The 16,491-nt window shown below is 38.3% G+C and overlaps 2 protein-coding genes across 3 annotated transcripts in view; both read left to right on the forward strand.

Annotated features, from left to right (window-relative positions):
* The window catches only part of LOC100438173 (olfactory receptor 2AG2), a 192,503-nt gene that overhangs the window by 150,775 nt on the left and 25,237 nt on the right, over nt 1-16,491 (forward strand). The gene's annotated exons all lie outside the window — the stretch shown is intronic.
* LOC129047349 (olfactory receptor 6A2) lies at nt 7,937-16,481 on the forward strand. Its single transcript, XM_054524754.1, has 2 exons — nt 7,937-8,666; nt 12,316-16,481. The coding sequence occupies exon 2, from the start codon at nt 12,492-12,494 to the stop codon at nt 13,473-13,475; it is 984 nt and encodes a 327-aa protein (XP_054380729.1). The 5' UTR covers nt 7,937-8,666; nt 12,316-12,491; the 3' UTR covers nt 13,476-16,481.

Consider the following 16,491-nt stretch of genomic DNA (forward strand, 5'->3'; position numbering starts at 1 on the left):
TTATTTCTTGCCTTCTGCTAGCTTTTGAATGTGTTTGCTCTTGCTTTTCTAGTTCTTTTAATTGTGATGTTAGGGTGTCAATTTTGGATCTTTCTTGCTTTCTCTTGTGGGCATTTAGTGCTATAAATTTCCCTCTACACACTGCTTTGAATGTGTCCCAGAGATTCTGGTATGTTGTGTCTTTGTTCTCGTTGGTTTCAAAGAACATCTTTATTTCTGCCTTCATTTCGTTATGTACCCAGTAGTCATTCAGGAGCAGGTTGTTCAGTTTCCATGTAGTTCAGTGGTTTTGAGTGAGTTTCTTAATCCTGAGTTCTAGTTTGATTGCACTGTGCTCTGAGAGACAGTTTGTTACAATTTCTGATCTTTTACATCTGCTGAGGAGAGCTTTACTTCCAAGTATGTGGTCAATTTTGGAATAGGTGTGGTGTGGTGCTGAAAAAAATGTATATTCTGTTGATTTGGGGTGGAGAGTTCTGTAGATGTCTATTAGGTCCGCTTGATTCAGAGCTGAGTTCAATTCCTGGGTATCCTTGTTAACTTTCTGTCTCGTTGATCTGTCTAATGTTGACAGTGGGGTGTTAAAGTCTCCCATTATTATTGTGTGGGAGTCTAAGTCTCTTTGTAGGTCACTCAGGACTTGCTTTAGGAATCTGGGTGCTCCTGTATTGGGTGCATATATATTTAGGATAGTTAGCTCTTCTTGTTGAATTGATCCCTTTACCATTATGTAATGGCCTTCTTTGTCTCTTTTGATCTTTGTTGGTTTAAAGTCTGTTTTATCAGAGACTAGGATTGCAACCCCTGCTTTTTTTTGTTTTCCATTTGCTTGGTAGATCTTCCTCCATCCTTTTATTTTGAGCCTATGTGTGTCTCTGCACGTGAGGTGGGTTTCCTGAATATAGCACACTGATGGGTCTTGAGTCTTTATCCAATTTGCCAGTCTGTGTCTTTTAATTGGAGCATTTAGTCCATTTACATTTAAAGTTAATATTGTTATATGTGAATTTGATCCTGTCATTATGATGTTAGCTGGTTATTTTGCTCGTTAGTTGATGCAGTTTCTTCCTAGCCTCAATGGTCTTTACAATTTGGCATGATATTGCGGTGGCTGGTACCGGTTGTTCCTTTCCATGTTTAGTGCTTCCTTCAGGAGCTCTTTTAGGGCAGGCCTGGTGGTGACAAAATCTCTCAGCATTTGCTTGTCTGTAAAGGATTTTATTTCTCCTTCACTTATGAAGCTTAGTTTGGCTGGATATGAAATTCTGGGTTGAAAATTCTTTTCTTTAAGAATGTTGAATATTGGCCCCCACTCTCTTCTGGCTTGTAGAGTTTCTGCCAAGAGATCTGCTGTTAGTGTGATGGGCTTCCCTTTGTGGGTAACCCGACCTTTCTCTCTGGCTGCCCTTAACATTTTTTCCTTCATTTCCACTTTGGTGAATCTGACAATTATGTGTCTTGGAGTTGCTCTTCTCAAGGAGTATCTTTGTGGCATTCTCTGTATTTCCTGAATCTGAATGTTGGACTGCCTTGCTAGATTGGGGAAGTTTTCCTGGATAATATCCTGCAGAGTGTTTTCCAACTTGGTTCCATTCTCCCCATCACTTTCAGGTACACCAATCAGACGTAGATTTGGTCTTTTCACATAGTCCCATATTTCTTGGAGGCTTTGTTCATTTCTTTTTATTCTTTTTTCTCTAAACTTCCCTTCTCGCTTCATTTCATTCATTTCATCTTCCATCACTGATACCCTTTCTTCCAGTTGATTGCATCGGCTCCTGAGGCTTCTGCATTCTTCACGTAGTTCTCGAGCCTTGGCTTTCAGATCCATCAGCTCCTTTAAGCACTTCTCTGTATTGGTTATTCTAGTTATACATTCGTCTAAATTTTTTCCAAAGTTTTCAACTTCTTTGCCTTTGGTTTGAATTTCCTCCTGTAGCTCAGAGTAGTTTGATCATCTGAAGCCTTCTTCTCTCAACTCGTCAAAGTCATTCTCCGAAGATTAATGTTTGAAAAGATTTTATTAAGGAGAAATGTATGAAATTACACTCAGATTTTGCAGAATTTATAGAGATAAAGATAAGCAGCTTAAAACAACTGACTGTGATAAATAAACTTATATTTAAAAAATAGCATTTTTCCTCTAGAGACTGAGAATATACCTAATATAAAATTGATTTCCAAAAATTAATTACATTCATAGCCACTAGTAAAGTTATAAAACATTTTAAAGTAGAAATTGAAAGGAATATAAAGCAAATAAATAACACATGAATGAACAAACATACCAATAGGCAAACTTCTGATGACTTAACTGGAAATCATTTCATTTAGATTGTGCTTGTATCATAGAGAAACTTCAAAGTTAGAATTTTCAGACCACTTAGACAATATCGATAGTGACTCTTGAGGACAACTCCTTCACGATGCTTTCTCTTCCTTGAGGATACTTCATGTAAAAGATATTTACAAGCTCCCATTAATGCAGGAAAAAAAAGGCACCTAAACAAGTTTCTCCTCTAAAGGTGCTGAACAGCATCATAACAGAAGAGCATTCTCCAGCACATGAAAGGTTAAAGAAGAAAAGGGAGTTTAGTGTGAATACACACTTCCTTTTCTGTTTTTTTAAAAATAAATACAGAAGTAATTTTTTACTGAGTTGGTAAATACTTTCTTAAAGAAAATAATTATTCTAGTGTAAATAAAGGTAACATTTTTCTTTGCTGTTATGGTCATTAAAAGCACATTCTCATGCAGTAAGTTAAAATACTTTGAAATATACCCAACTATTGCCCAGTCTATAAAATGACCAACATAAAAAATAGTCATGGTTTGAAAAAAAATTGATTGTTTTAAAATTGTTTATAGTAAGTTTACAATATTTTTCTTGAGACATATTATAACCAAATAATATAAAAATAATCTGGATAGAGGTTAAGATGAGCAACGGAAGATTAATCTTCCTACATTGGTGGGCATATAAGTGAATTTTTGATGTTTTATTTTAGAAAACATCCATATATAATGCAGTATATGCATTTCATTCTCATAACCTTTTTCCAATATGTATTAATACCATGTAAAACTCTTACTTGCCCCAACCCCAAAGACTCTTTTTGCCGTAATTGACTGAATCAAGCCAGATATTGGAGTGGACTTTAAACTAAGCTGAGCCAGTTTAATCTCTTGCCCCACCTACCAAAAAAAAAAAACAAAAAAAACTTGTAATAGGAAGACAAGCGGATGGGGAATTGTTAATGCTGGCAGTTATGTTTTGTTTTGTTTTTTCTTTTGACACAGCATCTTGCTCTGTTGCCCAGACTGAATGCAGAGATGGAGTGGCACGATTATAGCTCACTGCAGACTCAAAGTTCTGGGCTCAAGCAATCCTCCTTCTTCAGTCTCTCAAGGAGCTAGGACTACAGGCATGAGCCAGCATGCCCAGCTAATTTAATTGTGTGTGTGTGTGTGTGTGTGTAGACAGGATCTTGCTGTGTTGCACAGGCTTGTCTCAAATTCTTGTCTCAAGTGATCCTCTCACCTCACCCTCCCAAAGCACTGGGACTACAGGTCTAAGCCACTGTCCTCAGCAAGTAACAGTGTTCTTAAGATCAGGAAATGCTGGTGCTAAAATTCTGCTTCCATCTGCTTCAAATATCAACTACTGCTTCAATTATATGAAACATATTATAAAGATCTTACAAATGAATATTAAGTTTTCTTTTGTTCTCAACCTAGCATAGTTTTAAAAATGCAGCTTTTCAAATCTGTAACACTGGCTCAGCTGTCACTTTTGAGAACCAGAAATCCTCCTTCCTTTTTAACTTAAGTGTTAAATGCCCCTAATATAAATTCTACTCTAGTGTCCTCTAACATAATTAGCAGCTGATTAATCAAAAGATGGTATGGTATGGTGAATCTGAGTTTGGGGTCTTGAGTCAGAATGTGAACTCAAAATCTGTTTCTATCACTTCTTGCATGATCTTGAGCAGATTACTCACTGCTATGACATAGTATCCTTATCTATAATATGGTATAATATTAACTTTCTCGTATTGTAATTATTAGTATTAAATGAGATAATACAATCAAGTAATTGGATGCTTGACATAAGCACACCAATGCATATTATTATTGTCATGTTTCATAACTTGTTGAAACAGTTTACAACTGGTTGTTTTAAAATATAAGGCATCACTATCTATAGTTGAGCCAAAAATAAGACTTTTTACTCTGTATTTTGCTGTCATTGTGCTAACTCATTAAATATTATATTCATTCATTAAACAAAGAATGATATAACAAATCAATGTGTGTTGAAATAACTCATAAGCTCATCTCCATCATCTCGTCCACTTAATTGTCCACCAAATCTTATGAACTCTTCTCTGTATATTTCTCTTATATCTATTAATTCCCATTCTTTTACATTATCTTAAGTTGAATCCTTGACAGTTATCATTTAGACTACTGCAATAGTAGTAATATAGTACAGAGTAGCCTGTGTCATCTCTGTCTCTAGGTTTTCATCTCTAACTCATCTTTCTCACTAATGTTGGGAAATATTTTTAAATTGAAATCTATATCTACATCAACTCAAAACCTTGTGAGGACTCCTCATCACCTATGGAATAACATAATAACCTTTTATCACATCATAAATTATTCTATAAACTGCCTCATTTTACTTTTCTGGCCTCATTTGCAGCTATTCCACCATTTATAGTTCTGGACGGTAATCACACCAAGTCACCCAAAGTTCTTTAATAAACTGTTGATTCAATAAGATTTTGAGCCTCTACTACAAGCTAGCGATGTGTTGAGTGCTAAGAAACCTTAAATAACTTAATAGGGAAGATATAAAATAATTAGTTGTGTAATTATTGCTCTCATAAAGGTACCTAGACTTTAGTAGGTGCAAATCTGGTTTATGGTTACTTGCTGTAAATTGGAAAATAGCACTGGTATAGTTTGAATCTGTGTCCCTGCCCAAATCTCATGTTGAAATGTAATCCTCAGTGATGGAGGTAATGTTAGATATGAGTTCTAAATTTCTTTTCAAAGAATCAACATGTCAGTATGTTCAATTCTTTACCTTCTACTTCTAAACTTAACTTCCTCGTAAAGCAACCTTTTTCGATTACCTGCTCCACCCTGAACTCATTCTGATTACCTACTCCACCCTGACTCATTCCGATTACCTGCTCTGTCATAACCATTTTTCCTGCCAAAAAACTCACCCCATCACTCTCTTTAAATTAGCCAATTGGAATTAGCTTAGCCTGTGCGGTCTAACCCTAGCCAATAGGGGAACAACACAGCAGCAGGGGCCACATGTGTCAGGGATAAGAACCCCTTCCCCTCCCTTGTTCAAGTGTGTGCTCACCATTGCTCCATCTGTAAGGTTGGACCCTTCTATAGAAGTAACTTGCCTTGCTGAGAATTAAAAAGAAAATTTTATATTTGAGTGCTATTTCTTTTGTGGCACTAAAACTTTATTTATAATAGTAAGGCCTTGTGGGAGGTGATTGGGTCATGAGGACAGGGTTCTCATGAATGATTTAGCACTAGCCCCCCTTGGTACTATATAGTGGGTGAATTGTCAGGAGATCTGGTTGTTTTGAAGTATAAGGTACCTCCCCTCCCCTCTCTCTCATGCTCCTACTCCAACCATGTGGTGTGTGCTCTCCTTTACCTTTCACCATGACTGTAAGTTTCCTGAGTGTTCCCCAAAAGTTGAACACATGCCAGTGTCATGCTTCCTGTACAGACTGTAGAACCATGAACCAATTAAGCCTCTTTTCTTTATAAATTACCCAGTCTCAGGTATTTCTTTATAGCAATGCAAGAATGGACTAATACAGAAAATTAGTACTGAGAAGTGGGGCATTGCTATAAAGATATCTGAAAATGTGGAAGGAACTTTGGAACTGGGTAATGGGCAGAGGTTGGTTTCACTTGCATCCATGTGAAGAGACCACCAAACAGGCTTTGAGTGAGCAACAAGGCTGTTTATTTCACCTGGGTGCAGGTGGACTGAGTCCAAAAAGAGAGTCAGCGAAGGGAGATAGGGGTGGGGCCATTTTATGAGATTTGGGTAGGTAAAGGAAAATTACAGTCAAAGGGGGGTTGTTCTCTGGTGAGCAGGAGTGGGGGTCACAAGGTGCTCAGTAGGGGGGCTTTTGAGCCAAGATGAGCCAGGAGAAGGAATTTCACAAGATAATGTCATCAGTTAAGGCAGGAACAGGCCATTTTCATTTCTTTTGTGGTGGAATATCATCAGTTATGGCAGGAACCAGCCACCTGGATGTGTACGTGCAGGTCACAGGGGATATGATGGCTTAGCCTGGGCTCAGACGCCTGACAGTTGGAAGATTGTGGAGGGCTCAGAAGAAGACAGGAAGATGAGGGAAAGTTTGGAACTTCCTAGAGACTTGTTAAATTGTTGTGACCAAAATGCTGATGGTGATACAGATGTTGAAGTCCAGGCTGAGGAAGTCTCAGATGGAAATAAAGAACTTATTGGGAACTGGAGTAAAGGTCACTTTGCTACGCTTTAGCAAAGAGGTTGGCTGCATTGTTCCCCTGCTTTAGGGATCTGTGGGACTTTGAACTTGATAGTGATGATTTAGGGTATCTGCTGGAAGAAATTTCTAAACAACAAAGTGTTCAAGATGTAGTATAGCTGCTTCTAATCGCCTATGCTCTTATGTGTGAGTAAAGAAATGATGTGAAATTGAAACTTATATTTAAAAGGGAAGCAGAGTATAAAAGTTTGGAAAATTTGCAGCCTGACCATGTGGTAGAAAAGAAAAGTCCATTTTCGGGGAAGGAATTCAAGCAGGCTGTGGAAATTTGCATATGTAAAGAGGAGCAAAGTGCTAATAGACAAGACAATGAGAAGACTTGAAGGCATTTCAGAGACCTTTGTGGCAGCCCCTCCCATCACAGGCCCAAAGGCCTAGGAGGGAATGGTTTCAAGGGCCATACCCAGGCCCCCACTGCTCTGCACAGCCTTGGGACACTGCTCCCTTCATCCCAGCTGCTTCAACTCCAGGCATGGCTAAAAGGGGCCCAGGTACAGCTCAGGCCACTGCTTCAGAGGGTGCAAGCTGTAAGCCTTGGTGGCTTCCAAGTGGTGTTAAGCCTGTAGGAGCACAGAATGCAAGAGTTGAAGCTTGGGAGCCCCCACCTAGATTTCAGAGGATATATGGAAAAGCCTAGATGTTCAGGCAGAAGCCTGCCACAGAGGCAGAGCCCTCACAGAGAACCTCTACTAGGGAAGTACAGAGGGAAAATGTGGGGTTGACACCACCACCGAGAACCCACATGAGCACTGCCTAGTGAAGCTGTGAGAAGAGGGTCCCCTTCTCCAGAACCCAGAATGGTAGAGCCACCAGCAGTTTGCATCATGTGCCTGGAAAAGCCACAAGCACTCAACACCAACCCATGAGAGTAGCTGTGGGGGCTGACCCTGCAAGGCCACAGAGGTGAAGCTGCCCAAGGCCTTGGGAACCTAGCCCTCACACTAGTGTGTCCTGGATATGGGACATGGAGTCAAAGGAGATTATTTTGGAACTTTAAGGTTTAATGACTTCTCTGCTAGGTTTCAGGCTTTCATGGGGCCTATAGCTGCTTTCTTTTGGCTAATTTTTTTTCCTTTTATAATGAAAGTATTTACTTTCATTACAAATGTGAATTACAATGTGACTGTGAATCCCATGTAATTAATTTGCTGGACCTCAATATGACACAGAATACCGTGGATTGAGTAGGGTGCCAAATCTTGTCACAAACTTAAAATGCTTATCATGTATGTTATTTTCATAATATATATAGATATCATTATATGGAAAACAAACATATACAACAAAACCCCAAATTTAAAAATAAAATCCAATACAAACATGAAACTCAAACCCAGAAACCCTATCTCTCAATTCAGTGCTCCTTGTATGACATCATGGAGTTAATGAGTGTCACCTATATGGCATCAGGAGATAAAGAAAGAACTGTCTAGTATTGTTGAGCCCCTGTCATGTTCCAGGATCTGTACATACATTAATGACATTTACTCCTCTCAACAATCCTGTCAGGCATATGAATCCTATTATATAGATTAGGAATGTAAGGCCCGAAGAGGTTAAATAAATTGCCCAAAATTATGTATCTGAGTTAGAATATCAGCCCGTGTCTTTCTTTTGAGCAGGAGTATGACGTGATAGAAAGGGGAGACTGACAAGGAACAGGAAGGCAAGAGAAGGAAGTATGAGTTTGTAGGGGTATCTTGACATTCTCTCTTTCGTGAAACTTCCTGACAAAACCCTATGGCCTGAGCTTTCCAAACATTCCCTTTCCCTTTCCTCTTCCCCAGCTTTTTTTTCTCTCTTGTATCTCTTTTGGTCTCTTGAGCTTCTGCCTCAGAGACATCTCAAAGCATCAGAAGGAGGAGGGAAAAATGCGGACTGAGGGAGTGAGGTGCAGGATAAAGGAATCTTTCCTAGCTTGGCAGTGTTCTCTATCTATGGGAGGAAGAGAAAGTGGAATCTCTGTATCATCTTTCTTAGTCTCGATGACTCAACTTTTTTTGCATACATTTTAAATCCTCTCCTAACCAACCCAGCCATCTCAGGAGGACCTTGATGAGTCAGTGACATCTGAATAAAGTGAGTGGATTCTGTTATCTGCTGATTCCTCTTCAAGTGGTCAATTATCCCAAGTTTTCTTTACTTATGTCTAATATAGCCATCTTCTTATTCCTCTCTATACCTAATAAAATCCCAAACCTCTCAATGTTTTCCACATATATTAATTCCGTTGATACTTAGACTAATATCACTTTCTTTATCTTTTCCTCTCATAGCTGGTCCTTTATTTATTCATAATATACCTGTTCTTCCTACAGTATTTTTAATCATCCATTTCCAGTCTATCCTTTCAATATTCTAGTTATCTCCACCTTATCTCTCATTGGTTTATTGTCTATATAGCAAGTTCATTTTACCCAAATATTATATCTCTTATTCATGTAAATCCAATCTTCTTGCACTTAATCTAACTTCCTCATGTTTTATCTGGTCCCTGCAGATCTACAATCAATGCATGTTTTACTTGCATATAATTCCAACTCTGTCATATTCTCAGTTACCCACTTAAATTCTCTATTCCTGACCATTTCCACCAAAATCCTTCTTATATACTTTTTTCTTTTTATTCCATTCCTGTTATCTGCAATTCATCTGTTCTGCCCACATCATATCTTTCTCTATTTTGCCATGCATTCATGCAACCACATTATAAACCTTTAATAATCAGTAAGTGAAACCTTATAATAGGAACTACTGTCAGAAGGAGAGATAGATGCTCCACAAAGAATCTAGTGTATAGAAATATGGGTACTTTTGGAGGGGTAATAACTAAGGGACTAAAACATTACGATAAAAATTCCTAGGAAGAGAGTGGGTGTTTTTGATAGAAACATATGTAAAGTTACAGAGTTATATAACGTCATGACATGTTTTTAAAAAGTTAAATAGTGGGCAATGATTAGATTGCTGTATAACAGCTAAAAGGAAATACATTTTGATTCTTTACTGGAGGATTTTGTATGTGTTCTCAAAAACTGGATGCTCTTGTTGTCAGCGGTTTCTATACAGAAATATGACTCTGAAAACGTGGGAGTTATATTGATGAGGGTACAGGCTGGAGGAAAAAAGACCAGGTAAGATCTTATCAAAATAGTTAAATCAAGGAATATCAATGACCTGCTGTGAGGAACTAGGAGGAAGGCAGTAGAAATAGGACAGAAGAAAAGGGACTGATATGAGAGATAATTAAAGAGGCATTTTAGCTAGAACTTGGATTAGTTAAGTGTGGGATGTGTGTTGGGGGAAAGGGTGGATGGGTATAGAATATCTAGCAAACTTCCAGATGGCTTGCATAGGCGACTGTATGCCATTTATTGTAATAGAGGAATAACTTGCTTGGGAAACGTTATTCTAGACATAGTAGATTTGTGGAACTCCTGTGACATCCACGGAATTATATCCACTCCATACTCCACCATTAAGGACATGTGGAACCACTTCAGCTACAGAGGTCCTCCTTTACATCTATCTGATCAATAGCTGCAGGGATATAGCAAGCAAAATGATATATAGGCTTTCATGGACTCTAATGAGACAAGTAACCACAGGAATCTCACCGAACCTGTGAAGGGAAAAGTTTAAAAACAAAAAAAAGTACCTAATGTCTCTATGGATAGAAGCCTTATGAACCAAGACTTGAAGGCTAAATAGGATGTAGCCATGCTCATGGAGATTGCAGCATGAGGAAAGCTATGAGGTGATACACATGGTGTGCACTGAGAGCTGCAAGGTATAAAATACAGTGTAGACTGTGGTAAGAAATAAGGTTTAGGTGGAAGCAGTGGCAAAATCATGAAGTGCCTATAAGCCTTGTACCTGTAGGCTAAATGATTTGAGCATTTATTGTGTACACAAAGAGACTATGGACAAGTTTTAAGGAGAGTAAAATGGTCAGTTTTGAGCTAAGGTCTCACCTTTAAGGGTAAGACTATAAGCAGAAAAATCAGTTGGGAGTCCATGTGTGAAAGGCTATTATTTTCAAGTGTGCAGAGCATCAAACATGAAGGTTGAAGTGACCAAAGGATATGAATGAAGGTCCGAGGCCAAAAGGATCAAAAGCAAAAAGAAGGGTGTATGAGGTAGGTATTGAGGAGAAAGGATCAAGGCTAAGGTCATAAACAGCAATTGTAGGTTTGATGTTCCCACTTGTCTATGTATGTACATGTATGGCATTGGGACAGGCATGTAGCTTAAACTTTCAGGGATGAGAAGGTGAAGATATGCCGCTATAACTAGATTATAAGATCCTGAAGACTCAGCATGTGTCTATGAACCTTTATATACCACAACTCTTAGCCCATGGTCTAGAGCATTGCTGATCAACCATCAATTTTGAAATAAATAAAATTGTGGGTGTGAATGGTAAGAATGGGAGTGATGGGAAATGAAAGCCAGGGACATAGGTATTTTGTAATTGCATTACAGTATTAAGAGAAATTCAAGGGCTCAAGTACTGAGTAATGCTCAAGTAATGATAGCAGACCATACAGAGAAGAGAAAGTCAGGCATAAAATTATTAGCAGGTTGTTTTAATTTGTGAGCACATTCTGCCCCCGCTAACCTCATAGGGACAGATTTAAGACTAAAAGGTAAGAAATCTGAGAAGAAATCACACCCAGATACTCAGCTGACTCTACCCCATTCTCCTTTCTAAACTCCACACTCTCTCCCAATGCTATAACTGTACAGGGGCACAGGGTAAAAATAACCCTTCCTTCATATCAACTCCCATATAAAAATCCCAACTTCTTTTCTACATGAGACACAAAAATGGCTTGAAGTTTTTAAAGGGAAAGGGAAATTTTTATCTTTGATACCAAGGTAAACAAAGAGAGTATCCTAGTAAATGTATGTTTTTATATGGGCCTTAATGTTAAAGGAAGATACTCTATCCTCATTTCAAGATACTTAGTACCACTTCCAGCACCTTGTAATTCTTAGTCTTTCTGCCATCCAGCATCCATTTCCTAATCTGATTTCCCAGTGAATCTCAGGTCTTCCTTGTAAGTACTGGGTTCTCTAGACTTCCACTCTACAGGTGCTGTGACCTTCTTGTGTTCTGCTTTTGTCTTTCTTTCCTCCTGGCAGGAAGGAACTGTTTCTGTAACTGATCTCAAAGATTCTCTCTCCCAGCTGTACATCCAAGATGTATTGTACAGTCCCTCCTTTACATCACCTAAATATTTTGGAAGCTCCAAGGTCCTGACTTCCCAGTTCCACCTCTTGCTATTTCTGCAACCCAGAATTAGTCACTTAAATCTATATTTCAGTTTTTTTAGGCATACAGTTGTAGCTATTAGTAGTACTAGCCCACAAGATTGTTGTTAAGATCAAGCGAATTAATATTGCAAACATTTTACAGCAGTGCCTGCACTAATAACAGTGCCTGTACTAATAATAACTCAATTGTGTTATATATGATTGTTATTCCTCCATTGTGTAACTTATTTCCTCAAAACAGAGTCATGATCCAACTCAAAGAGAAACTCTCATTTTAGGGCAGCCGAGACTCTTTCAATTTTTTGGTTTTGATCTATGTTCTTTGGGGACAAAATAGTGTCATTTTTCCCCAGTGCATCTCAATGCATCCTTCTCCAAAGGTCAGAACAGACTCCTTCCTGTCTTGCTCCCAATAAAAATAAAATTTATTTTTGTATGTTTGCCTTAGCTCATTTCCAGATTAAAGAAGAGAGCAGTGGCCTCAGCTCAGTGATTAATTACATGAACTCCTTACGTGGCATTCAACCAATATAAGCCCATTAAGAGAAAGGCTGGGTTCTTGTTGTGGCCTACTGAAGACTCTCTATTCTCATCTCCTGAAGAGCAGTAAGAGAGACCAATGACATGGAGTGGAGGAGCCATAGTGGGAGAGTGAGTGAGTTTGTGTTGCTGGGCTTCCCTGCTCCTGCGCCACTACAGGTACTATTGTTTGCCCTTTTGCTGCTGGCCTATGTGTTGGTGCTGACTGAGAACACATTCATCACTGTGGCAGTTAGGAACCATTCCACCCTCCATAAACCCATGTACTTCTTTCTAGCTAATATGTCCTTTCTGGAGATCTGGTATGTCACTGTCACTATTCCCAAGATGCTTGCTGGCTTTGTTGGGTCCAAACAGGATCATGGACAGCTAATCTCCTTTGAGGGATGCATGACACAGCTCTACTTTTTCCTTGGCTTGGGCTGCACTGAGTGTGTCCTTCTCGCTGTTATGGCCTATGATCGCTATGTGGCCATCTGCTATCCTCTCCACTACCCAGTCATTGTCAGTGGCCGGCTGTGTGTGCAGATGGCTGCTGGCTCTTGGGCTGGAGGTTTTGGCATCTCCATGGTCAAAGTTTTTCTTATTTCTCGCCTCTTTTACTGTGGCCCCAACATCATCAACCACTTTTTCTGTGATGTCTCTCCATTGCTCAACCTCTCATGCACTGGTATGTCCACAGCAGAGCTTACAGATTTCATCCTGGCCATTTTTATTCTTCTAGGGCCACTCTCTGTCACTGGGGCCTCCTATGTGGCCATTACTGGTGCTGTGATGCACATTCCTTCGGCTGCTGGACACTATAAGGCCTTTTCCACCTGTGCCCCTCATCTCACTGTTGTGATAATCTTCTGTGCAGCCAGTATCTTCATCTATGCTCGGCCAAAGGCACTCTCAGCTTTTGACACCAACAAGTTGGTCTCTGTACTGTATGCTGTCATTGTACCATTGCTCAATCCCATCATTTACTGCCTGCGCAATCAAGAGGTCAAGAGAGCCCTATGCTGTACTCTGCACCTGTACCAGCACCAGGATCCTGACCCCAAGAAAGCTAGCATAAATGTATAGAAGGGATGTGTGAAATCTGATAAAATGCTATTAAACTTGGAATCAATGTGTTCTATGAAGTCCAATGGAGTTCTTAGGGTCTAAATTGGGGGCCAGAGTTTCAAAGGCATCACTATGGAACTAGGAATACTTGCTTTAACTAGTCCAAGAGGAGAAAGAGGAATAGGTTGCAAGCTAGAAAATGGATTTCTGCAGGAAAGGGCCATAAAATACAGGATAGAGCTGGGTCCACTATTGTCTGTCCCTTTGTAATTTGCATAGACAAGGTTCCAATCAAGGAAGCACAGGCTTCATTATGGAAAAGCAACACAAGACTTTTTGATAAGATCTCTTCTAGGTAGCAGAGGCCCAGGAGATATCATTCTAGTGTGTGTTATAAGGCAAGGAGATAAGAAACTAGGAAATTTGGTTTTGGGAACATATCACCTATCAAACCGTAATGGTTTCTAGGTTTATTTTCAGATTTACTGTGGTCAGTGTCCACATTGATCTAGTGGCTGAGTGCAGTTGTTTCGTCAATGCTCTGTCTCCCTGATTAGACTATAAACACCATGGTGACAGGATCAGATTTTCTTTTACATCCTTTTATTACCATGGGCAGGAACAGTATCTAGTGCATGATGGCTATGGATACATATAATGAATGAATATAGTTTGGAACCATGTAGGCAAGGCATGTGTGTCATGCCTATATGTGGGGTTGGCAGGTGCAGGAAGTAAACCCCTCATACTTTACTAGTATGCAGAGAGATACAAATTGGCTCAGCCTTGCCAGAAAAAAATTTTGAAAATATGTATTACAAATCCTAAAAATATTGCAACCATTCTGATTCGGAAAGATTTGTGCAGATAGTAACTTTTACTTATAAATACAGAAACAAGGAAAGGAAATAAGCAAAATATGCTCAACTTTCACAAACAGGGCACTGGTCAAATAAATTGTAGCTCATATGTTACATGGAAAACTACGCAGAAATTGAAATAAAGTGATCTAAATAGAGTTAATGAAAGAAAAAATATTTCTAACTTAATAAAAATATTATGTTATATAACAATATCAAAAGTATCAGCCATATTTGCTTGTTTAAACAAGACCAGAAGGAATATGACTAAAATGCTGACTAGATAATGCTGGACTGCTTACGCCTGTAAATTGCATTCTGTGGCTAAGTATTGCCATCAATATATTTATTTAAATGCTTTTTTTCTTAGCCCATATTATATATAATTTTATTTATCTGGACAGGGAGATGGATACAGGGTATGTCAGTATGATTTTCAGAAATTTAGCTCCCTACCGTCACCCAACAACCAGAACTCTGAAGACAGTGAAGATTCTATCTCCAGATATGGGATCCAACTGTTGCTCAAGATGTGGGATCTAACTTCATTGCTGTCTGTTACTTAATAAAATTTACAAAAGGATATTATCAAGGATATCATGCATTATTTGCTAGCCCATACTTATTAAAAGTTTTAATATAATGTGCATATCTATTTGTGCCTAAACAGTATAAGTATCTTGTTGTAATAATTTTTTAAATGACTGGATATAAAGTTCATCAAAAGTCTACTGTTGAAGTGTCCCCGTAGAAGAAGTTTCTGAAATGGGGTTGTGATCAGGGATGGGAGAGTCCTCCTCTAGGCATTGTTATTACAACTCTTATATAAACTCTCTTATAAGTTAACTCGAGTTAATAGGAAGTAAAAGCATAATGTTGAATTTCTTCATTGTGCTTTTCTTTTATTTTCCAAGCTTTTTAGTATAAAATGCTTTAAAACACCTCTAATTCTGATTTCAAGTATTGGAATAGGGTTTAGCACAGTATTCCTCACATATTCACCTTTCAATAAACCATGAATGAGTTTGAGTCCCATGTACTATGGTGAGATTGACACCTCTCCAGACGGGGACTGAATTTTTAGTAAACATATGACCCTCAGGACTCATATTGAAATTGAGGTCACAAAACTTCGTAAACTTTTTCATGTGAAGTATTGATTATCAGATTAAGTATGCCCCATCCTCCATTTATGTAACTGATTTTTCCCATAAACCTAGATATAGAATTTTATTTTATCCTTGTTCCATTTGATTCTGTTTGTTTTCGACCATCTTTGTAATCTGCCGGTCTTTCAAAGTATTGCTTAGATAATACAAGTCTTTTATAATTCCCCTTTGCTAATACAGTATCTGGAGAAGCTTCTAATCTCTTGCATCAGTACAAGAGGTGGGAGTACTGGATCTACCTGCGTTATTCAGAGTGGCCAGAGGCAACTAACAACTACAGGCAAGTGAGGATTAATATAAATGACTTCTGTGCTCCAGATGTCTAGTGGTTTCCAATGTTGAGTAAACTCCAAATTTCTCAGTCTGCCTTTTAAGTTTCTTCACAGCACATTCTTAATTTTCCTTTTTGTCCTTATTTTAATTTTTTGTCCACTACAAACCTTGTACAGGTGAATTCTAGATTGTGATTAACAATTTTTACTTGAGATTAATAAGCCAGTGTATTTCACTATTTGCTAAAACATCACATTGACCAGGATCAGGAAACAAAAATCCTTCTTGATAAACAGCATTTTAAAAATAACAATTGTTCTGCAGCTCTGTAAACCCTATTTCTCTTCATTAAAAAACCCTTACAGTTATGAACAAGTAAAGACTGAGAAATATCAGATCAAAGCTGACTAAAGAGACAAGATACCTATATGGAGTACGGTATATTGGATTGGATCCTGGAACATAAAGTAATACTGATAGAAAAGATAATAAAATCTGAATAAAATGGCAAAATCTGAATAGTTTAACAGTGATGTATCAATTTTGGTTTCTTATTTTGACTAGTATATATGCTAATGAAGGATGAATATATTAGAAGAAACAAACTGAGAGATGTGTGTGTGAAAAACTCTCTTTAGCATCTTTGTGATTTTTCTGTAAGCCTAATATTGTTCCAAAATTTAAAAGTTTATTTTAAAAAGAAGCACGTTATTAGTTTTTCCTTACCAAATA

This window comes from Pongo abelii, chromosome 9 (genome assembly GCF_028885655.2).
Source record: "Pongo abelii isolate AG06213 chromosome 9, NHGRI_mPonAbe1-v2.0_pri, whole genome shotgun sequence".
Lineage (NCBI taxonomy): Eukaryota > Metazoa > Chordata > Mammalia > Primates > Hominidae > Pongo > Pongo abelii.